The sequence below is a fragment of the Schistosoma mansoni genome, chromosome 3 (genome assembly GCF_000237925.1).
Source record: "Schistosoma mansoni strain Puerto Rico chromosome 3, complete genome".
Taxonomy (NCBI): Eukaryota; Metazoa; Platyhelminthes; class Trematoda; order Strigeidida; family Schistosomatidae; genus Schistosoma; species Schistosoma mansoni.
Genome location: NC_031497.1, coordinates 15096147 through 15121105, shown reverse-complemented (window position 1 = coordinate 15121105; position 24959 = coordinate 15096147). Strand labels below are relative to the sequence as shown.

The 24959-nt window shown below is 36.3% G+C and overlaps 1 protein-coding gene across 1 annotated transcript in view; it reads right to left on the bottom strand.

The window, feature by feature from the left end:
• Smp_123520 (putative rna m5u methyltransferase) overlaps positions 1-24959 on the bottom strand; it is a gene marked incomplete at its 5' end in the record, with an annotated part of 31463 nt that overhangs the window by 5548 nt on the left and 956 nt on the right. The window contains 11 exons of the mRNA XM_018799373.1: positions 642-717; positions 2175-2338; positions 3960-4020; positions 4740-4791; positions 5056-5156; positions 6804-7084; positions 8680-8743; positions 10042-10102; positions 10901-11056; positions 13548-13678; positions 20708-20796. Coding sequence (XP_018651169.1) covers positions 642-717; positions 2175-2338; positions 3960-4020; positions 4740-4791; positions 5056-5156; positions 6804-7084; positions 8680-8743; positions 10042-10102; positions 10901-11056; positions 13548-13678; positions 20708-20796 — 1236 coding nt within the window. The remainder of the gene's footprint in view (positions 1-641; positions 718-2174; positions 2339-3959; positions 4021-4739; positions 4792-5055; positions 5157-6803; positions 7085-8679; positions 8744-10041; positions 10103-10900; positions 11057-13547; positions 13679-20707; positions 20797-24959) is intronic.

Genomic DNA, 24959 nt, shown 5'->3' with positions numbered 1-24959 from the left:
GTTAACCATTTCAATGCATTTTTTTCTGAAAGTTTTTATTCAGTTAATTATATTACAAAGTAAGATAATTATCCACACAGGAGAGATTCATGCCTAATTTCACTGAATTAAAACGACCGATTATTTGTTCGGCAGAAATATTTCCAGGACAGTTGTCAGTCGGTAAATAAATAATCAGTGTCTGGAGTGTTAAAGATAGGGTAAGAATTGATTTTCTTCGACTAATTCACAGAAAAACTCGTAACAATTTTGAAAGTAACAAAATTGATACACAAGTATGGGGGAATTGTTGAGTTTTTGAATAATGAACGGATCTTATTTGAAAAATTGGAAGTGCAGGACTCCCTTGGAGTGTGTACTCACGACCCCTTCAACTGGGAACGAAATACACTATGAATCTCGCGCTTGAACGCTTAATTTCTAGACCACTAAGCTGGTATCGAATGGTACACATGTTTGACATCAGTCAGCTTACAAGATTGCGCAACCCACACCCATTGCTTGTGTTGGGTAATTCTCTCACATTCGAAATGGTTGTGACTAGTGGATTTCAACCATATAGGTTGTGAGACAGTTATCCATCACAAAAGTTACATGTGTTAATTTTTAAAAAATCTAATCATACATTTAAAAAACATTACCATTCAATTTTGCGTTTGATTTGGCATCTTCAATTGCACTGTTACACATATCAATACCGATTACACGATCGAAATGCTGTAAATATTGTAAAAACATAAGCGATAAATAATTGATTAAGTCACTAATAAATGAGCTCAAGAGATATGTATCGTATTACAGTGTTCGCGGAATGTGATACAGTAATTTTATTAAAACAAAATGAAATAGTTATATCCTAGCGAAGACATGAGTACGGGTATCTTCCGGGTCCTATTAATGGACAATTACTCTATATATGTTCCTATTGTTTAGCTATTGAGTGATTACATCATGTATCTCTATATTAATCTTATTATAAGCTTCATTTTGATTCATGGATTATTATTATACGATTTACTGTCCCTAAATTATATTCATTTTATTGATTATTGTCTCCCACGTTCACAGCTACATTTGGCTTGATCCTGTACAAATATTATTTTCTATTTTATGGTGTGATGCTGTCCGTCCGTCTGGTATATAAACTGAGTATGCTTGAAATAAGTGATTCGCATAGCAGAAACTGTAATTGGTAATCTGGACTCAATTGGAAGAGCTAGGCGGACAAGGGACCAATAAGGACGTTAGACTGCTCATACCAGTTGAACATCATTGATTTGGCACAGTGCCAAGATTAGACAAGTGGTTTTCTGACTGGTGGATAATTCGTGTGATATAAAGCCGGACATAAGATCATAACGAATTGGATACGGCCTTATTCTTTTTCTTGAATTCATAACAAGAATCATTCTAATCTTTATTTCAAGTTTCGTTCGAAATTATTGATTCTTCAATAACAACTGTTGATATGGAATTACATTTCTAATGCTTAGCTTTCTGGTGCAATAGGTTTTCATGGTCCCCATCTTGTATTTCATGCCTTATTAATTTTCTTCCATATTTTGCTGACGGAGGACATGGAAATTTCGACTGATATCCATTAACTGTGAGTAATTATCTCAATAAATCATATTATCATTATACATGGGTTCTGTGAAAGAGATACTCAATATTGATATATTTGTGCACTATGTTAATAATTCGGGACAATGATATTCATACCCTGAACGAAACTACTTTTGTCCTCATGGTTTCTATGTCCCATTAACCAGAGTAAAAACAAGTTTTACGAATGAAGTTTTTGATGTGCTGATTCAGAGACTGCACATCTCTAACATATAATCAAACTGTGAATATGGTTATAAGTAACATTTATTAAGAAAAGTAAAGAATGGTTAAATGACAAGAATAAACGAGATGATTTTAGAAAAAAGTTGCCGGAAATATTTCAGTAATATGAAGATTTCGTACTGTATGTTGTAAAGTTACATAATATGGAACCACCTATTTAATTATTTCGTATAACTTAATCACACTCGTATTCTCACTTCACTACAAATTCTTCTAAGATTATAAACTGAATGAACAACACAACACAACTGCTGTTAGCAGTGAATATGCATTTCATATAGACACGAAAACAGTACAATAGAAATAATAAAACTTGAATTCACCTTTGAAAGACATAAAGCTATTGTTCCAGTACCACAACATACATCAAGCAGTATTCGTTTCTTCTCATTAGGATTTTTATTAGCACATGTAATCTCATTTTCTGAAGGTAAATTACATAGACATGATATTCTTTCAAATAATAATTCAGCAGCAAGTGTATTCACTGAAATTTATGAAGGATGGAAAAAGAGAAAAAAGTAATTCTCTCAACAATTATGCAAGTATAAAATTAAAAAAAATATACACACATTCGTGATAACTTTTTTCTCGCAAGATCCCCGTCGCCAATCGTTAGGAGTTTTGCCCCTGTCAATTATCACATGACAAAATCGTCAATCCGAATACCGACTTATATGACCTTGTTATTGTGCTTATTCAATGATACGTCAAAAACACAACTCTGGATCCTTATTGATTCTCCTCGCCCAGCCCTACATGTTGGGTCCAGAATGCAATCTCAGACTCCATTATATGAATTACATATTTCAGATATACTTGGTTTACATACAAACAGACCAGACCACATCACACCATAAAGTGAAAAATATCAATTATACAAGACCAAGCCACGAGTGGCTGTGAGTGTAGAAGACTGTGGCTAAAAATTGGGAATAAGTTATGAATGGCAAATCGTACGATAGTAGTCAGTAGGTCAAGTGGAAGCCTATAATAAAAGGAATATGGATATACAGACAATACAGTTACTTGATAGTTATCCAATAGTAATCTATGTAATAATAGTCCATGAATAATTCCTAGCACTTATTCTTCGTTCTGATATGACAACATCACTCATAAAGATAAGTAAATTGATAGTAGGTCAATTCTTATCAACGTAGAACTAATTGATATGTGAACACTATATACAAAGAAATAGTGATTGACCAATAATCTATTTAATACCTCTTGATTGAAATTGTTGTGAAGCGATTACTAATTTAAAGACTCTTTGATATATTACACACAAGATTTTATATTTTTAAAGAAAAGAAATCAAACACATAACTATCATCTAACAAATGACTAGTATATGATTCGGTTTAAATAAAATCTACGCGATATGGAATAATGTGTTTATTAACAAAGAAAGAGGTTAATCATATTTGTTTTATTTCATTCCGTTTAAAATATCAACGTGAAATATGTACACAATTCAAATGAATATGTTCAATATAATGAGCTAGCAGTGTTAAAACATTGGAGTGTTTAGTCAATTACGACTCGAAGTTTTCGAAAGTACACAGAAATACAAATTCATAATAATGTTTGTTATTTGTCAAGTACAAGTTTATTGCTAGTTAGCTAATCCGGTTACCAAGTATATTTTCATGTACTCAACTTTGAACCATATAGTTTGTTGGTAATCTGTAGTGATCCTAATATACTACTTAAACCAAGTGACGTCAGGTTAAAATCTGTGACCCTAAATATTGTTAAAAGTTGAGTACTTTAACCACTAAGCCGATGTAGATCAATAAATGAGTTGTTTACAATTATGTAGACAAAAATTATAGGTTGAACATTATTAGGTTTTTAATCAATATGTTTAACAAAGTATCAAGATTTTTCTGAGGAATGAGAGTTCTTCATCAATGCATTTAGTAATACATATCAGATATCAGGTATCAAGATTCAGTTTAGTGAACAGATGTACTGCAAAGATTGCTTAATAACCGAGCTTATTGTGTGATAAACGAGTTCTTGTATCAATATCTCAGTATATTGTGACATAAGTATATTTAAAAATAATTTCCTATAGCATATGTATGTAAATAACAGCATACCTTGGAAGAATGCAGAAATGGATATATGAAAGTTTAATCCGCAACATTGTTCAATAATATACTGAAAGATGAAAACATGTAATATGATTTAAATACAGAAAGTTCTGTTTCCAATAGATGAACAGATTTTACATCTGATGAACTAGTAATCAATCCAATTCCAAATGACAATTCATCTCAATAAATGCAAACTGCAAGTGTATTGATGTAAACAGAGTAAGAGAAAATTTTATATTTTAGAGAAGCATAGACGGCCAGATCCGTTTGTATAGTTCCATGGAATTTATAAACTTACAAAATGTATCAAATTATATTTAACCTGGACACTACTGTATAAGTTAAGAATATTGAGAATCTAGTGGACTATAAAAGTTTAAGTTTTTATGACACACATTCTACTATTAAGATGAATATTGCGGAGAATTCATTAAAATATGACTAAAATCATAGCCTCTCCATGAATTATCAAATAATGCCAATAGATGAAATCTAAATTATCTTTTAAAACAAGTCATAAAATCAATAAAGAATACAAACAGAAGAACTTTGAAATGGAGTTTCGTGCTAGTTGAAACTCATAAGTATGGGTCCAGTACTTCTATTTCTTACTAACTATGATCTAGTCGACAAAATTAGATCAGCAGTAACGACTAAACAATTATGAAATTTGTCACTAATCTGTGATTACACAATGTATTTACAGACCAACAACTTCAAAATTATGATGGTGATGTAACGAACAAAATAGCAGTAATAATATAAAAGAAGGATTTGACTTACAGGTTTACCAAAAACTTGACGAAGATCTTCATCAGATTGTTTTATACCTGACCTAAAATAGAATAAGTTCTATCACTTGAAATGCATTATTACTATGTAAACATTCAATTTCGTTATTAAAATAATAACAAGTATTTATGATTACTGGGTGAGAAAGAAAAGAGATTAAATAAATTCTCAGTCGAAATTGTTTAATTTGATGTATGGTTTTTAATATTTGATTAAAACATTGAAAAATTTATATTGAGTCAAATTACCGATCAGGATACCGTAAACAAATGTGACTGTAAAACTGAATACTAAAATGTTTACCTACCTTGAACAGATAGACAGATATAGGCTAGTTAAACCAGAATCTGAGCCTGGACCGGTTTGGAACCATGTTCGTAATTCGTCCAACAAATTATTTATATTCTCCTAAAGCAGGAAAAAAAACAATATTAACATATGCGTTTCGAACTTTTTGAAGAATATATGGAGGCTATATTTACAGAAAATTATGGTAACAAATGGACAAAAAGTTATTACGTGCTAGAAATATTCCTATCTTACAATTAATACTGACGTCACCATATTTTAAAACCAAGTTTTCAACGATTCACTATTTCATATTGATGATGACGGCAACAAGATACAATAAGTTACATCTACAGAATCATAAACCGGCAAAAACTAATGAATTAAAAACAAGAAAGTGCTATATATATATATATATATATATATATATATATATATATATATATATATATATATATATATATATATATATATATACCATGCTTTGGTCAAAGGTAATAGACATCTCATCAAGGTATCTAGAGCAATTATGTTATATCTAGAGCCTTGATTCTTAATATGCCGCGAACTACTTGACTACTTGAACGATAGAACCCGCAAAACGTCGCAAAAGAGAGAAGACAAAGACTGGTAAGCAGGAAGTTTATTGCCCCAAACAGTGTCAAAATATAGCACAGAAATCTCGTGTATTTATAGTTTTTGGCTGAAAGTAAATTATCATTTAGGTCAACCAATAAGCACATAGGTATCAAACTAATCCATCCAATGGAGAAGCTCCACGTTGGCATTTCTAGAACATTCCCCTAGCCGTGATTGGATGGAATGTCTGCGGCTCTTCCTGGGCTTCTTAGGGCTTCCGAGAGTCTACCGACGGGCCGTCCTTACAAATTAAAACCGGTTTCTCTACATAAACAGTCATATATAGTCTTCGGGGTACAGAATTATTCAATCATTTTTACTTGCACAACAAAGTTTGATCGTATGCATTCAAAATTAGTATATTTTATGTAATCCATCGACGTATCGACAAATCTTCTTAGGATAAAAACAACTTATTAAAATATTTAGTTTTGGATATTTAACATGTAATCTAGGGATCCATAATCCCCTGACGACGACCTTTAAAAGTCTAACATTGAGACACAGAAAATACAATGTCAATTCATTTAGACTAATAGTCAAATTGCAACATGAACGAGAGAATTCAATGAGCCTTAAAACATTAGACACATATGGCGAGTCATTTTTCGATGATCAATAAAACGTGCATTATTATCGTTAAGGGGTTGTGGAGATTGTTGAATTTCATTGAAGTCATGAACCGACCAATGTTAGACCACTATCGGAAACCTGAAGCACTAGATGGACGTTTTGTTCTAGTATAGAACTCCTTAGTAGTGCACATCCACGATCCCTTACGCAGGGTTCGAACCCCAAACCCTCGGTCTCGCGTGTGAACGCTTAACCTCAAGATTACTGAGTCAACATACGACGGTGTTAGTATCTAATTCAATCAATCCACGATATTGCGCTACCATCTTCTATTGTCTTCAGAGGGACTAGCTTCACTAAACATTATTAACTGTTTAGTGTTGTCAATGTTAAAGTATAAACACTAGGTAATACAATATGTATGATGCTTCATGAATTTAGTACCTGAATTATTTTCTTATAACAGGAGTAAAAGGTAAGAGAGATGGATGAGTTCAAGTATACAAAATGAAAAAGCAATCAATAAGTGATCTGGTACCATTTAAACTTTATTACCTCAGTAAAGCCATATGTATTAATGTATAAAACAACTAATGTATCTCCAGACCTTGATTCACGAATGAGTACATGGCGCCAGTTTCCATTATACGTGATTGGATCAAAAGCATCAAGCATAGGTAATTGTTCAAATTCTCCTTTAAAACAGGCGGTTAAGAAATTTTGTAAAGCATTTATGACTTTATTAGAGTTTCTTGGCATAAAGTTCCAACTTTTAAATGATCCGACAGCAACTGAACCCCCTTTGTACTTGGAATAGCGAAAACCAATAACTGGGCCTTAAGGAAAAATAAGAACGTGTGTGTAAATGCTAACATTGATAGTTCATAAATTCAATCTATTTATTTGTAAGGGTTTGTTTTTTGTAGATCATTTACTTTTAGTATAAGTCAACCCTGGACAGATTGCTGCAATATTATCATTTTATAACAAATTCTAGTATGGTTTGAAAGCGGCTAGAAGTGGTATTTGGAGTGTGTTTATCAACCTATTTGGTACTCGTCAATTAGATATCCCTGGATTCCAGTGTTGATATTTACATCAAGACTAAGATCAAATATATTTCGCTCCAAAGGCTAATGAGTTAAAGACTAATTGATTCTAACCCTTAACATCAACAATAAAAAACATGAACCCTTGAAATTCAATTTTAAAATCGTTGAATAAATTAGTGTCTATCTGAACTCATAAGCTTAATAAATAATGGGCTGGTGTTTGAAGTGATAGTGTGGTCATGAGTATTGAAGAAACGTTGACTTTTCCAACATGAGATATACATATCCTCTGTAATTGAGCAAGTTATAACATGAAGCTTACATCATTCATTTAAGAAGAAACGCTGCTAAAATCTTCAGTACCTCATATATTAAACCGTGTTTTGTGGATAATAACGGTTCTTGAGAAAAAACAGGATGGTGAAGGTACCGTAACTGTGTATAGAGAAAAAAACTAACACAGATTGACTAACATACTCATCAAATGATAGTAAAGTATAACTAGAAAGGGTAGATCATCATGTTTATCCATTAGCTACCACCAGTTTATCAGGGTTGTCAGAGTAATAATAATAATCAAGCAATTAATCTTACTTTGTAATATAAAGTTTGTTCGGGGAAGAGATGAAACACAAGCATTTGATGGATATAAATTTCTAAGATGAGTGAAATATAATGTAAAGAGAATTTTCAGTCAACTCACGCTGATAATATTAGTAAAAAGTAATCATTGGGGTTTAGTAAGTATCGATGACAAAAAAATATAATTCGATCCTCACTCAATAGTGATGAGGGGAAAACACAGAAATTACTATATGATCAACGATGAATGTCAATACAGAAGTATTCCCATGTACTATAAATATCGTTTAAGAGGCCTCTACATAGCTCACTGTTTCTCGATGCTACGGACGGGCGAAAAGATCAGAGAGGTGGACATTTTATTACATAGTGCAAAGGTATGAAAGTTACATAAGATTGACACATATTAGCCTATCAAGACTCTTCAGTTTGGGTCCTATAAATGGTACAACTTAGTGGTTTGACATGTTATCAAACGTGAGTCGGAATAAAAGCTTGTAGGAATCCCTTCAATTTTCTCTGTAAAAGTAAGAGGAACTCCTTAAACTGGAAGAAGCCTTTCATAGCTGTAATTTTAAAAGAACTGTATCTCATACGATATATTATTCTTTACTTGTTTACTTCGCGATTACACTCCCTTGAACCTTCTTTTATTTATTAAAATAATACCTCTGTATTTGTGTAGTGCATAATTTTCTAAGTGACCGGTTATCCAAAAATTTATGTATATTAAATAGAAATATTTTTATGACGAAAAGAAGTAATTTACTTGGAATATAAATGAATATATAACTAACCTGAACCATCCATGTCGTAGCCAACAGTAAGTTCAGATTTATTTCGATATTCCGTTTGAATAGGCTAGTGCAATAGGTTTGTGGAATATTAAAAAGCAATTTTACCATATGAAAAGTGTTTTTTTATCAAGAAAAATATTATGATATTGTGGTGTGGTCTACTTATATCTATATAAGTAGTATATGGTATGGGTCAGACATAGAATGTATTTTGGCAGAAGACCGATGAGCAAAGAACTGAAATGAAGCGCAATCGTTTGGAAAATGCATGAGCAATGAAATTAGAGAAGAAACAGAGAAGATTGAAACAATTGGTTGTTAATTTGCAAATTGACTGTTCATTGTTTGGTTATCAGAATTTACTGAGATAGTCTGTAATTTTTGGTTAAATACATTCGATTGTCCCCAGTCGTGTTCTGTTCACTACAATATCACTTGCACTATTTAAAATATTTTGGTGGATACATACGAAGGAACCAATCAAAAATTAATAGACTGGATCGTTTATTTTACACTGCTTCGTTTGATTAGAAAATGTAGATTGTAAAATTTAATAAATACTAGGCAAATAACATTTCTTAATGATTAAATAAAATCTATTGCCCGTAAATTATATGAAACGCTTGTCCACTTTTTTTAAAAAAAAAGATCATGTTAGGTAGTGGGATCTAAGACGTGTATTTGGTTCCGATTAAGACTGATCAAATAAATGTTCTTACATCTCAGTGTTATTATTTGAATTTAAGCTCAAATTTAGTATGCCTTGCTTCAAACGCTAATGCATTATCCATAAAGCTTCTGAGTCAATATAGGTATTAACTTATGCAATAGATTTAACGTTTATATCATTGTTAGTTTCTTAGTACAACAAGTCTGTTTCACAAATCCTCTTTAATAAACATGCCATATGACGAAAAATTATGATAGTTGAAATCATGAGTCAATTGAAGCTAGACCACTATGGAAAACCTGGAAGCAATGGACGGCCGTTTCGTCCTATTATGGGACTCATCAGCAGTGCGCATCCACGACCCCGCACTCGTAAGATTCGGACCCAGGACCTACCAGTCTCGCTTCCATGGTGGTCTAGCTTCAATTGGCTAATGATTTCAACTATGAAAATACTGAAATCTCCACAAAACCGCTTCTGATCTAAAAAAATATGACACTGATGACAAATAAGTAGCCCATATATTAATTTTTAACAAGGTAAAATGAAATATATTCCCTACTTTTAAAGATTATTAAAAGTTGAAATCCTAAATTGACAAACATTTATTAATCTTTTTAGGAAGTTAGGGTACAATAAATAGGTTTATTCAAGATAGTGACAAAGAATTAACAGAGAAACACATAACTTACAGATGGAATTATAGGAGCAAGTTTACATATAGTTGTTTGACTATTTGAGTCGTATTCTTCTCTAATAACAAACAATATCAATAAAGTAAATGAAGTAAAAATAACTACACTTGATATCATCATAAAATTGACTAGGATTAAACAATGAATTGAAAGTAAATTTGATTTTTGCCTACTCAATCGCCACCGTCATACACACACACCCTTAGTTTAGAAGAAAATAAAATGAACTTTTGACTGAAATATTTATTAGCTTCACAAGAAAAACTGATACAGATGTACGACTAATATGTTCAGTGATCCAGATGAGGTGATTGTTAAGCTTTAAGATTAGTCCTGAATTTAAATATCACTTTGTCTTATTCACTTGTCGATGTCATTAATTCCATTTCATTCCTGTAGTTTTTAGAACAATTGATGATGGTATTCCAACTCATCAATTTGTCTTATCACGTCAATTTTTACCCAATATGCAATTTCAGTACACATGGATTATTATTTTATTTGATAAGACATATGTAGTTGATTATCACTAGAACAGTAGTGTATAGTGAAGAAAGACCGATTTCGCAAAATGGTTATATGACAGAGTCGTTTAAACTAGATGATAAAACGTTGTATTGGGATAATTCGATTACTAGTACCATTTCATACGGTGGAGACAGTCAATGAGCAGCGTTAAAACAAGATGAAACGGTTTTTAGAAAAGATATGAATGGAGAAGTCAGAAATTGTGTCCAGTTTTGAAGGGTCAACTTAGTAAATAAAAACATCAATGAACAGCGTTCTATAGTTAGTTAACTGACGACTAATGACGCACATATACGCAAACATATCATTAATAAACATTTGAACTTACACAAATTTCACACTGTCAACATTTCCAATTTCTGGATTAATCAACAACAATCTCCTTCTTATTTCCGCTAAACATTTTAAAACTAGATTTCGTTTCTCAATCAACTGATCTGGATCGTAATTCAAACGCCATAATGGAAGAATGGAGTCACGAAGTCTGTGAACGGAAAAATAAAAAATTATTCATTTATTCCGTTATTTAAAGAATGAAGAAGACAGTTGAACGTAAATTCGTCAGAAAGAAAACTCTTTTCTTTAATGAAGCCATTGACTTTTGGATTTTGAAATTAAAACTCATAACATACAAAACTTAATGATAAGGTTCGAATTATTTTGAAGTAAAAACAAATTAAAGACAGCCAAAGTCAAACTTTTACTTCAAAACTTATTCAGTATTCGGAATTAAAGCTGAATTAATAGACTGAGAGAATTTTCTAGTATGTCATGACAACTCGTTTATCTGAATATCAAGTTATATATTCATTTTATAGTGTTAGTAGGAACTTTAAGCTAAGAGATTAATAAATCAGAATTCGAAATACCATGAACAAATTTAAAATATCTGGAAGATTAGCTAATCATGAAATGAAAATTTGCCGCTAAGGTCGATGCTTTGATCCATGTTTTCTGAGCCGGGTGGCTTCATTGACGAAGCTTTGAAAGTCGCTATGAACAGCATCATTAGCGTTTACTGCAACATGAAGTAACCGGTCTATCTAAAATGATATTTAATTATTAAAACACTGATTGCTTATAATAAATGAGATACCGTGGCAAGTTAATAGTTTATTCATACCCCAGAATATGGTGAAGACGACTTAAATGATCCAAACAACCTCATAAGAAGTAAGTACAAGCTGGTACGGCCAAGAGTGGGAAGGTCCAGCCGTCTCTCGAAATACTCACACGACTACGCGTATACAACCTCTGCCATGGAAATCCTACTTACTGCCTTCTCGTGGCGAAGGTGTTGTTTGTGGAATTGAGAGGACGAAAAGTCCACCTGGGGAAGTTGGAAAACCCTGATTCCAAACCAATAGTGCACATGACCTCCAGTATCCTGAAGGAACAAATGGCGTATGAATCAGTTGTTAGTCACCGACTACTATGGAACTGCATCTCCTCATGATGCTTCACTGCCTTGTGGTGTGGTCCTATAAGAAAATCACCTGCTTCGGTCTGGGCACCCGGGCAGTATCATAGCCTTCATACAATTAAATGAAATGACATTTTTTTGTGCGGCGCATATGTATCTGGTGCCTTCTTGCACCAATATTTAAGTGTTTAAATAAAATAAAATAAATAAAGTCAAAGCATTTAGTATAATAAAAATTTATATTTTTAGTAGTTTGACAAAACATTTAATACATCATAGAACATAACCCAAAGTAACAAGAAGAAAATATATTTGAACATTCAGAAATAAAGAATATTGGGAAAAAAAATTTGTTTATAACAAATTCGTAAACTGCCAGTTACAATTAACAAAATATTAAAGCACAAAGATACACATTCTGATTGGATCAATAAGTGTTACAAATTGTAACTAGGGGGTTTCACGTTGACTGAGTCTTAAATAGGAATAATAATTACCAAATTATAACTGTACAAGCCCAAACAATAAGATATTGCAAACAATTGTTTACTTTATTATTTTTTTATTTTAAAACATTCCGTAAGGATTTTCAAATTGCTGAGATACACATAGGAATAGAAATGAAATGATAATATACCAAGATTTGATACTGTTAACATATATGAAAAATGGTAGATACTTACTTAATTACAATACCTGTTCCCGCTCGTGGAGGAGCATAGACCGCTCATCAGCATTCTACATTCAATTCTGTCCTCGGCAATCCTCTCCAGTTGTTTCCGGTCGCTATTCATCCTTTTGATGTCTGCTTCCGATACTCGGTGTAGTGTGTTCTTTGGCCTTCCTCTTTTCCGTTTACCTTCAGGGTTCTAAGTTAGCGCTTGCTTCGTGACGCAGTTTGATGAGTTTCTCAATGTGTGTCCTATACACTTCCATCATCTTTTCATAATTTCCTCTTCAGATGGGAGGTGGTTTGTTTTCTCCCACGGTAGGATGTTGCTAACGGTATCCGGCCAAAGGATATTCAGTATCTTGCTTAGACAATTCTTGATAAATACTTGTGGTAATTCTCCAAGTTCCAGCTCCGTACAGTTGAATGGTCTTGATGTTCATATTGAAGATTCTGAATATGCTGTTCGTTGAGTTTCATACGTTGTTCAACTATAGCAATGGTGCCCTTGCTTTGCCAATCCTTGCCTTTCCGTCTGCATCAGATCCTCCTCGTTCATCGATAATGCTGTCTAGGTACGTGCTTTGCCTAGGATGTGGCCTTTATAGTCCAGTTAACCATCAGAAGAAGGGAGAGAGTAAGCAGCCTTGTCTGACACCGGTACTAATTTGGAAGGTGTTTGTCAGCTGTCCTCCATGCTTGACTTTGAAAAATGGTAGGTAGTAAGCTAATTTTGTAGAAATATTCCGGATTCTAGCAAACCATTTTGTTCATCACGGTATGTGTGTTTAATTCATTTCATGATCGAGACTAACAATAATAGGAGAAAATTTTATTTTAAAAAAACTAATCAGTAAACTTTTTAACTGCTGAAAGACATACGTTTCGTGAGCTTTCTCCAAGTCAACTGGTTCACTTAACCAATCTATACGTTGTTCTTTTGATAAGAGTTCAGACTGTACTTCACATTCCGCTCTTCTTTTAATTAATGGATCAGCATGAGGACGAGCAATCTTAGCATATCCAGGAAGATCAAAAATAAGACATTTAACATCAAGTAGTAGAAATAAGAAAACTTTAAACTATTATTACTAATAATATTATATCGGTTATACTTGCCTGAAGGTCATCACAATGAGACAAGATGAATAGACTTTTAATTATGATTACTGACAAGGTATTCTCGAAGATTCACAAAATTTATTACTGCTAAAATGATCACATGACTACTCGATTTTTGTTAATAATGCTAAAGTTTTGCTAGTAACAACAACCTTAAGTATTCTATTTATTTTTACTGTGCTTCAACTTTTTGGATCACCGGGCTTTTCTGATTGGCTGCCACAACTTTGAGTTTGCTAACTTTCTGTATATTTGAAGTTGATACTTTCGTGACCATATGTGCTGAGTTGGATTATTTCAAGTTGCTCTGCTTGAATAGCATGTTATTTCTACACTTAATCTTCTTCCTGTGTTAGCAGATAATTGCTGAAGTACTGTGTGCCAAATGTAGTTATCAAGTTCATAATAAAAAACTGTTTGTACTAAAATAGCTCAACAGTCCCTGGATTTGCAAGTATTGTAGCCCAACAGGCCAAGCGGACGGCATACAATAGTTCTAGTAATACTTTATTTATAATTACAATTTGCACGAAAAGACAATATAGTTTGAGAAATATGGCACTTATGGACTCCAACTATAGATTAGGATTATCTCTATGGCTCAAATCCCGTACGTTTAGATTTCTCCATATGACTTAGACCGGTAGTCAGTGGACTTAATGGGGCGATCGCAAATATTCGCTTGCATATCCCCAGTCTTCATCCAACCTGATCGAATACTACCCAAATTGTGCATCGGAATAGGTGATGCCCGGATATGTAAAACATATCACAAATGACATCAATCGATGGACATCTAGAGCCCTAAAAGCCAATTTACCATTTCTACGTAGAAAACTATATATAACCTCGAGAATGACTAGTTTGTAACCTCCAAAAATTATGTGCTTTATTGCGTAGATAAAATATCAGTTACACATTATTAGAGGTTTACTTATACAAAAATTCAGAATAACGACTGTTTTGATGCAGATATTACCGACAACGTTTTTTTTCGTTATGTTGCATGATGATGATTGGAATTTAACAAACAGAATATCTTTATCTGTAATTAATTTATGATCCTACTTTACAGTAAGAATTGGATGAATATAATTCATGACCGATAAATATGAGTTATTTCAAGGAACGTTCAGGATAAACTGTAGTTTTCTTTGAAGAGAAAGATATAAATACATTTGAAAAAATATCAGTTACAACGACTAAAATGATCGAGACATGGTCACTCGAAGCAACTACGTTGAGCGCCTACCACACACTCGAGTTCGGCTCCTGAATCAGGGGCGTTAAGTTTTTACAGCATCCGTAAGAAGCTTCGAATACCTTAATTTTGTGGGTCAGATGGATGTGTTTATATTAAAGTTTGCATTACTCAAAGTATAGTTGGTATCTTTCACAATCACATTCAAAGCACAATAGTCCCGACCGTTGCTGCTACCTTGACGTGGTGGTCGGGCTTGCCTATCGTGATGAAGCAATCGAGCTATGCTGGCTGGAACAATCGTTCCTCGAGGTCCTACCACGCCAGACAGGTCGGTTGAAGAGCGGTAAGACTAAAAGCACCAACCCCAAGGTCCGAAGGCGAAGTCGTACTGCCGACTGTACAGAGCTGTGACGGCAGTAAGGTGTTTCCTTCAGACAACCAGCATGATAGCGATGCTGCCTTCCCACAAGGAGGGGTGGGGTTAGGAAAGGTCGACCCTAAAAATGCACACCTCGCCTTATCCCACGGATTTCCGTCTCCGGCGGTAAGGTCCTTTGAAGAACGGAGCTAACACTTCAAAAATCCCCCACAAAAAGGCCGTGCGTGACCGGCCTCAAGCAGTTGTCCCTTGGGCACTGCGGTCACGCTCTCAGGTCGTTCAGACCAACACTAATCCAACATCCTTTTCAGGTCCCTCAAGAAATACCCTTCCACGGTGTGGGCAGCCGGGAAGTGATAAATGCCCTCATACCCGTAACAGCACACGAGACCAAGTTGGTCACTTTCAAATCCTTCCTACACCTCCTAACGACTCTCTTATCTCCACGACTAACCCTTCCCACGTCCTTTTATCACCTCGCACCGCTAGGGCAAACGATTCAAGTACACGGAACGTTATTCCTGGTCTCCTGAAACCACGCTCTAAACTACATGTAGGAACTTTTAATGTCCGAACATTGTGCCAAATAGGACAACAGGCTTCCTTAGCTAGGACTTTAGAATCTTACACCATCGATGTGTGCTGCGTCTCCGAAACGCGCATACAAGATCCGAGTAGCGTCATTCATTTGACCTCACCTAATCAAAATAAAGAACCATCTCGATACACGCTTCGTGTATCTGGAAGCCCTGATGCTGCTTCCCGTGGCCTCGCTGGAGTAGGTATAGCATTAAGTCCTAGGGCAGAACTAGGTCTTTTAGACTGGATCCCAGTAGACAGTCGTCTATGCGCTGTCCGACTAAACGGATCAGTAAGGACTCGGAAAGATAGGGAAACTCGTCGTTGCTTCTTAGTCGTCTCTGCCTACTCTCCCACTGACTGCAGCTCAGACGATATAAAAGATGAGTTTTACAGGAAACTTTCTGACCTTCTCCGAAAAGCTAGGCGTTCTGATATAGTAATAGTGGCAGGTGACTTTAATGCTCAAGTAGGTGAACTAAGTGAAAGACACCTGGGAGGATCTTATGGTGTCATGGCGGAAAGAACAGATAATGGCGACCGTCTGTTGCAGCTGTGCTCAGATAACCGCCTATTTCTTGCAAATACTAACTTTAAGCAAAAGGAAAAACATCTGTTGACATGGCGACCACCGAATTCGTCCCAACGTTGGACCCAATTAGGTCACATCGCTATCAGCCACCGATGGAGGGGCTCGATAGAAGACTGTCGCTCATTCTGAGGCACATGTTTAGATTCAGATCATGCTCTAGTGCGAGCACGTATCTGTCTGCGACTTACTGGACGTAGGAAAGACACTGCAGGGAAGGCTCTAAGGGTTGTACTTAATGATAAGCAAGCTAAGAATATATTTCAGGAACAACTAGAAAAACAGTTAGACAGACATATAAGTTGTGTCCACCCGGAAGCAGCGTGGTATGACATCCGAAAAGCTGTGGAAACAGCTGTGATATCCGCTAGTAAGGTAAGCAATAAGGTCAGGGAGAAACAATGGATCTCGGCAGCATCTACCGCACTGATAGATGCTCGAAAACTCATTCCACCTGGCTCTGAACATAACGAAGAGCGAAGTCAGCTTAAACGAAGGCTAATAAGAAACCTACGCAATGATCGTGAACAGTGGTGGGTAGAGAAAGCAAGAGAGATGGAAAAGGCAGCGGCAATAGGTAACAGCAGACAGCTGTTCAGACTTATTAAAGAAACCGGCATTAGGAACCCGACTATTAGCGAAACTATCTCAGACAAAGACGGGCATATCATTCATTCTCAATCCAGGAGATCGGATCGATGGGCAGAACACTTTAGGGATCAGTTCAACTGGCCTTCAGCCACACTTCAGTTACCCACGATCCCCAGTCGTCCTGAATGGCAAATTGAGGTAAGTCCTCCAACTCTCTACGAGGTTGAAAAAGCTATAGGAAATCTAAAGCGAGGGAGAGCCGCAGGCCCTGACAGGTTTACCCCTGAGATTTTTAAGGATGGTGGTCCAGTACTGGCAGTGAGATTGACTGAGGTCTTAGGTAGAATCTGGGAACTGGACGTAATTCCATCTGACTGGTCCCAATCACTGATTGTGCCAGTCTATAAGAAAGGACAAAAGTCCTCCTGTGACAATCACAGAGGAATCAGTTTGACTAATATAGTGTCTAAAATATTAGCTTCAATAATACTTGGACGCCTAACCAAAGCTCTTGAAGAGCAGACTAGAGAAAACCAGGCTGGTTTCCGACCTGGACGTGGTTGCATAGACCAGATATTCACTCTACGTCAGGTCCTAGAACATAGACACACATTCAGACGTCCCACAATAGTAGTATTTCTTGACCTTAAGGCGGCATTTGACTCCGTTGATCGTGAGGTTCTATGGCAGTGTTTGTCAGTGAAAGGAGTACCAAAGAAGTACATTAACCTCATAAAGGCTCTCTACTCGAACACAACTGGTCGAGTTAGGGCCTATGGCGAACTGTCATCAGAATTGGTTACCTCAAGTGGTGTTCGTCGGGGCTGTCCACTCTCCCCATTCTTGTTTAACTTTGTCGTTGACATGCTTTTAGAGGTATCACTTTCATCATCTCAATCTCCTGGAGTTGAACTTTTACCAGGAGGCTCACTTGTTGACTTAGAATACACCGACGACATAGTTTTATTCGGTGAAGATGCTGACAAAATGTAGAGTCTTCTGACCACTATAAGCAACAATGCAGGCATGTTCGGGATGCGATTCTCTCCCTCGAAGTGCAAAATGTTACTTCAGGATTGGGTTGCATCGACACCTGAACTAATAATAGGGAGTGAAGTAGTTGAGCGTGTTGACAGCTTCACTTATCTTGGGAGTCTCATCAGCCCTTGTGGTCTGGTGTGTGACGAAATCTCAGCACGGATACAGAAGGCTCGTCTAGCTTTTGCCAACTTGCGCCATTTATGGCGTAGGCGAGATATCCGTCTAGCAACAAAAGGACGGGTTTACTGTGCAGCAGTCCGTTCTGTCCTACTTTATGGCAGTGAAACATGGCCGATAAGAGTAGAGGATATTCGTAGGCTACTAGTGTTCGATCATAGGTGTCTTCGACGCATTGCTCGTATATCCTGGGACCACCGGGTAAGTAATGCAGATGTCAGGAAACGGGTACTAGGTAAGGATGGCAAATCGATTGATGAAGTAGTGAAACTTCTTCAGTTGAGATGGCTGGGACATGTGTTACGTATGCCCAACCACCGACTGCCCCGACGTGCAATGCTTTATGGTGTAGGAGCAGGTTGGAAGAAAGCTAGGGGCGGCCAGACCAAAACATGGCACAAATCCATGAAGTCACTGACAAGTGGACTGGGCCATGTTGGTAGGTGTAGACTACCTGGTTGGGATTCGCGAGATGATAGCAACCGATGGTTAGAGACCTTGAATGATATGGCTCAAAATCGTTTGCAATGGCGAAGGTGCATCCACACTTTGTGTTCTACCAAATTCTAATCTGAATTCTTTATGTCTCTATCTTTTTTTCTTTCCAAATTTATTTCATTGGATTATACTCCTTCAATAACATCTTCAAACCCTAATCTTTCACATAATACTTATACTCTTACTACTTCTACCAATATGGGATTTGAATCGACAAATTCATCTCTGTGCTAATGTGGTATGGCAACTCGAACTGATGTACGTACGTACGAAGTTCTACGTTGTAACTGACTGACTGAATCCACAGGGTTGAAATCAGTGAAATTGGAGAACCAAAGGCTAGGAATGGAGAGGTCTTGAAAATATACAGTCGAGTATCTGGATGTGTGACTGATTTTGGAATCCTATTGGAACACATATGATCTCCTAGAAGTCATTCTGTTTAACTAAGGCATGGCATCGATTCTCGGAATCTCCTTATAGCCATCCACATTAAGCCTGAGACCCTTACTATAAACATTCAACAACCAAAAACGTTCGAAGGACCTTCGTCTTAGTGACATAAATAACCTTTATTGATCGTTAGGTGATCCATCTGTTGTTGTGTGTGTTGTACAGCTGGTCGTGACAAAAATTCTGATCAGAGAGAAGGACTAAACTGGTGCTGATTTGACGGAATGTTTTACTTCGATGAAGGCTTTCTTTGACTTTGTCAAAGCTTTTTGGTGACCTTTCTATTAGGAGTCGCTCTTTATACCTATTGTTTAAGTGGTACCAGAACTCTACATTTAAAAACTGCTTCATGGTGGGAGCTGCAAAATCTATGTCCCATTTTAAAGCTCATAATCACTTTCCAGGACCGTTCACCGACTCCTCTTGTAGTTGGTGAATCGATTCTTGTATATGAGAGGAATCAGAACGTCTTTTAAGTTTTTCTGCCCAAGCTCTTTTCTTGTACCGTTCACTGCAGCTCTTTATATCATACTTCATTGATTTCATTGTGCTCAAACAACATTAAGAAATTGCTATGATAAAGGAATCTTCATCTTTAACGTGAATTATCATGATGCAGGTTGTCTTTAACCATCATTACGGTAGGCTCTAATTGTTCAGCTTAGTTAGTGAGGTCCAGCTAAAGTGATCTGGGTTTAATCAAGGGGTGTAGGCAAGCATCTGATATATCATGCATAAGTACTGTTTATTTCGCAATATACATAATTCTGCCCTTATATCTTTACGTCTATAAACTCTTGTTCTGATATATATCTACTTCTCTACTGAACAATCGAAACACTGAGTGTAATTAAGCCAACGCAATTTTTATACCAGCTCACTTTGAGATTGCTTGTTTCGCGATGTGATTCTTTTTCAAAATACCGAAGTACTATATCCCAACATAGAAATGGTAAAGTTGGAAAACTGGTTTTGTCTAAATCATCTCACTCAATTAAAACATATGTACAGTACCACTTCCTTCTCGCCTTTAGTATACACACGAAGGTTTGGTCAAGTTGAGTAATCCGAATAACGTTTACATTGGCAGATTATGTGAAGCAAGAATACTTCTGGATGGCGGCTAGAAATCGAATTTAGGAAGTGTTTCGTCCTACTCCGTACTCGTCAGCCAAACACAAATACATCCTGGTGTTGATGTTGACAATGTGAGACTGCAACTCATTACCTATGATCTGAAATGCCAATACGTTATCCAAAAAGTTAATGAATAACGATAGCCATCAACTCGTTTAACAGGTATATCAATTAATATCACAACTGCTTCACATCTTCGATGGTGAATTTTATAATAACTGGGAAAATTGGAGAATAATGGTAATAGGCGAGATCGAGAACCAAGAACTAACCTTAGCTTCCATTTTTGAGCCTTTCCAAATGTGTCCATTCAAAACAGTGATAGCGAAATCACGATCAGTAGCAGATCTGAAAATCGATTCTATGAAATATTTTACCCAAATTACTCAAATGAAAGAAATGCTAAACCGCATTTTGGAAACTTTATCTTGCAAAATTTTACATTCAATGACTGTAACATCTTCTTCATTACCTTCAAATGAAAAATGAGGAAAAATGTTGAGTTTGTACTACTTGTTGTTATAAAATTAGGTATGCAAAATAGACTGGTCAAAATTTAGTTCTTAACATCAATAACGGGAAGATTCAAAAAGCTTTACAATGTTAAATTCATACGCTTATAACGAACCTGTGGCTATATGAACTCAAGAGCCCAGTTGATAACGGTTAGTGTATTTAACGTGAAAAGCACTGGGTTTGAGTCCCGATGTGAATGCTAACATTGGGATTAAGGTACATCCGCCTAGCGAACCCCAAACAGAAATAAATGCGCGATCTGGTTTCCATTGCTAGCCACTACCAGACTTAACTGAAAAACGTGTGACATAATGACAATACTAAGGTGATTCTCTCAGGACGCATACGTGACAAAAAATACATCGAAATTCAGTCCATAACATCAACAACGGGAAGATTGAAAATGCTTTAAACATAAAAATGCAGTGGAGTTAGTTTAACATCAGGAAATTTTACAAGATGAGGTAGGTCAAAATTCTTTCAATTATTTACATTATATCAGACAGCTAGAAGTATACAGGATAAGGTATAAATGTGTATCTATCCAAGTTGATATACTTAATATTAATACAATCACTAAAAATTACTGCTTTGAGTAACAGGTTCCAAGAATTGATGACTCGGTCTGAAAACCTGTATCTCACAAGTATCTTGTTCATTCTTAGCCTTTGTACTCACCTGCTATTTCTTCTGAGTTGTCCCAATATGGTAGGAAGAAAAAGAGAGGATATAACAGGTCTATAATTATTTCTTAGTATTCAATACATCAAAATCAGATCACCTCTTAATCTGCCGTAGAACAGAGTAAAGAGGTCTAGCTTCTCAAGCCGCTCTGTGTATGGCAAACCCCGGAGTTCTGGAATTGCATGGGTACCTCCTCTCTGTACTTTTTCAAAGATATCTGATTCACCTTTAAAAAACAGGGGATTGAAGCCTGAATGCAGTTTTCAAGTTTGGATCTCACTATGGTTGTATATACTGTAGTGAACATATTAGCATACTTGGTAAATGTTCATCTTAAAGGATATAGAGTTGTGAACTCCCTAACTGAAACTACGCTGTAGTGGGCCTTGGTCTTAAGACCATGGCTTGTTGTTACCCTAAGATCATTGTGAAACCGGACTACGGGCAGCGCCTGTCCCCTTGTGCTGTACCTATTTACTTATGTATCCCCAATGTGGATGTAGACACACTTGGCCTCGTTGATAGGCATCAGCCACGCTTTAGACCAGCTAATCAGGACATCGAAGTCCTCCTGAAGTGCAAACGCATCTGCGTCTCCTATTATTTCTCGCCAAACCTTTACATCATCAGCGTGAAGTAGCATCGGAGACTCAACTATACTTGGGAGTTCATTTACATACAATATAAAAAGTAAAGGACCTAGGACAGAGTCTTTCGGTACTCCAATAAGTACGGGTTCCCAGGAGAATCAATTGAAGTAGACTCTTATTTTCTGTCTACCACTTACTATGAAATCGTTGATTTATTTTAAGAAACGTCCAGCGATTCTTGGATTTTCCAGTCTTAAAAAGAGTTTATTATTCGGAACCTTATCAAATGTTTTCCTGAAGTCTACGGCAACAACATCCACTGATTCTCCATTATTTGGAAAATCTGACCATTTGTCCTTTGTTATCAGGAGGTTTATTGCGTGAGAAAATCCTTACCTGAAACCATGTTGTCCGCTGCTTAACAAGTTGTTGGTTTCAATGAATTTCATTATGGCCCTTTTGATTATTCTTTCCAGAGTTTTAACTACGACACTAGAGAGGCTGACAAATCTGTAGTTTGATGAAAGCTGTCTTGATTCTACCTTATGAATTGGAGCGACAATTGCATCCTTCCAATCAGTAAGTAACTCACCTTAGTCAAGTGACATTTTGAATATCGTAATCAGTGGAGTGGCAATTTTCCAAATACTCAACATTCCTCAAGATTTTGGAATGTAGTTCCTTCGGCTATGTGGATTTTCCTGTGTCTAAATTGCTAAGGGCCTTTAGTACGGCGTCTTAATCAAAGTCCACAGTAAGCAGCCGACTATGTGACTTTGTATTTGGGTCTAGTTCTTCGCTTAGATGAGGTTCTTGAATGAGAAATGTCCAGAAATAGTCCTCCATGGCCTCTGCTTTGTCCTGGTTTTTCTCTTTCATTTGATGCACTTCCTTCCGTAAATAAGTTGAGAATCCAATGGTGAGTTCCCGTTTTGTAATTTATGTATGAGAAAAGTCAGCTCACATGTCCCTGAGTCGTGTGACGCTGTCTCAATAGCTCGTATGGTTAATGTGCTTATTATGTACAGGGTAACTCCACCACCTCTACGGTTTAATGTGTAAGCCCAACAAAGTAGGAAACCAAACAGTCTAATTTCACTATCATGAGCTTCTGAAGTTAGCTACGTTTCCGAGATGGGAATGGCATCAGGGTTTTTTGTGTCCACCACAGTTCTGAGCCCCGTCATTTTATTTGGTAGATTGTGGGCATTTGTATAGCATATCTTTATTTATAAGGAATGCTTTCCCATACCACCCAAAGTGGTTTGGGAATGGTTTTACTCTGACCTTCCACAATGTGAAAACCCTTAAGTACAAGGTTCTTTTAAGAGGAGTAGTAGTTTCAGAGTCCACTTTTTGTCCTACTCTGTGAAGTATATGAATGCTAACTCCTAATACTGTTTATCGAGGCAATACGCACAGTATGCACATATGCCAATTAGAGACTGACCAGTTGCAGTCCTAAACACATCGATGGGAAGATCCAAACAAACAATACTAAGTGAATTCTTTCTGCGAGATATTTTGAAAAGCTTTGAGACTCTTGATTCATAATTTCTTTTCATCGTCGTAGTTTGATTTGGAAAGAAACATGCGGGTCTCACTTTTTTCTTCATTTCCTAGATGCTATTGTCGGCCAGTCTCTGACCATATTTTGATTTTTGATCGAATCATCAACAACATTCAAACTTTGCTCATGAATATTCTATTTCGCGTTGATATGGGGATCAGTATGAGGGTTCTCTAGTTGAAACTGTCAACCCACATACTTTAGAGTTCGCGATAATTTGTATCTTCTTTGCTTGCATTTTTCCCCTTGTAACCATGCCTATATTTATTTGTCATCCACTAAGCTGTGGTGGGCCATCTTGATGATTTCATTCAGATCTCAAGCTGGACTAATGAAGACGCGAATTGCTTCCTTGAGATCTGGCAGCTGCTCATTTCCCGCTGGCTGCTTGTTTGGGGGCATCTTTCTATATACGTTCAGCAGCTCAATCGCCTCAAGAATTGTCTAAGCAAGATACTGAATATCCTTTGGCCGGATACCGTTAGCAACATCCTACCGTGGGAGAAAACAAACCACCTCCCATCTGAAGAGGAAATTATGAAAAGATGATGGAAGTGTATAGGACACACATTGAGAATCTCATCAAACTGCATCACGAAGCAAGCGCTAACTTAGAACCCTGAAGGTAAACGGAAAAGAGGAAGGCCAAAGAACACACTACACCGAGTATCGGAAGCAGACATCAAAAGGATGAATAGCGACCGGAAACAACTGGAGAGGATTGCCGAGGACAGAAGTGAATGGAGAATGTTCCTCCACGAGCGGAAACAGGTGTAAGTAAGTTTACGAATAGCGCTGAATATACAATTTGGATGATTACTAGTTATGTGAGGAAACTGCTGTAAGTGTTTTGATCATTAACAAGATCTTTTAACCGTTCAGTGGTTGTAGACGGACGCCAATAAGTTTTAAAACCTGACGAGAGTTAAATATTAGATCGATGCACCTATGAACAGACCAGAAAATTTGATGTTTTTTCAAGGTTCTTTATCCGTTAACTTTATTTAAATTTCAGATGATCATAAAATCTAGGACTGTAGTGGCATCCAGCTGTAATTACCATGAGATGATTCCTATCTGATTTTGTAGTATGAAACAATGAGAGGTATTAGACTATTCAAAAGTAATTACCCAAACTCTATTAATAAGCTTAATCAGTCCAAG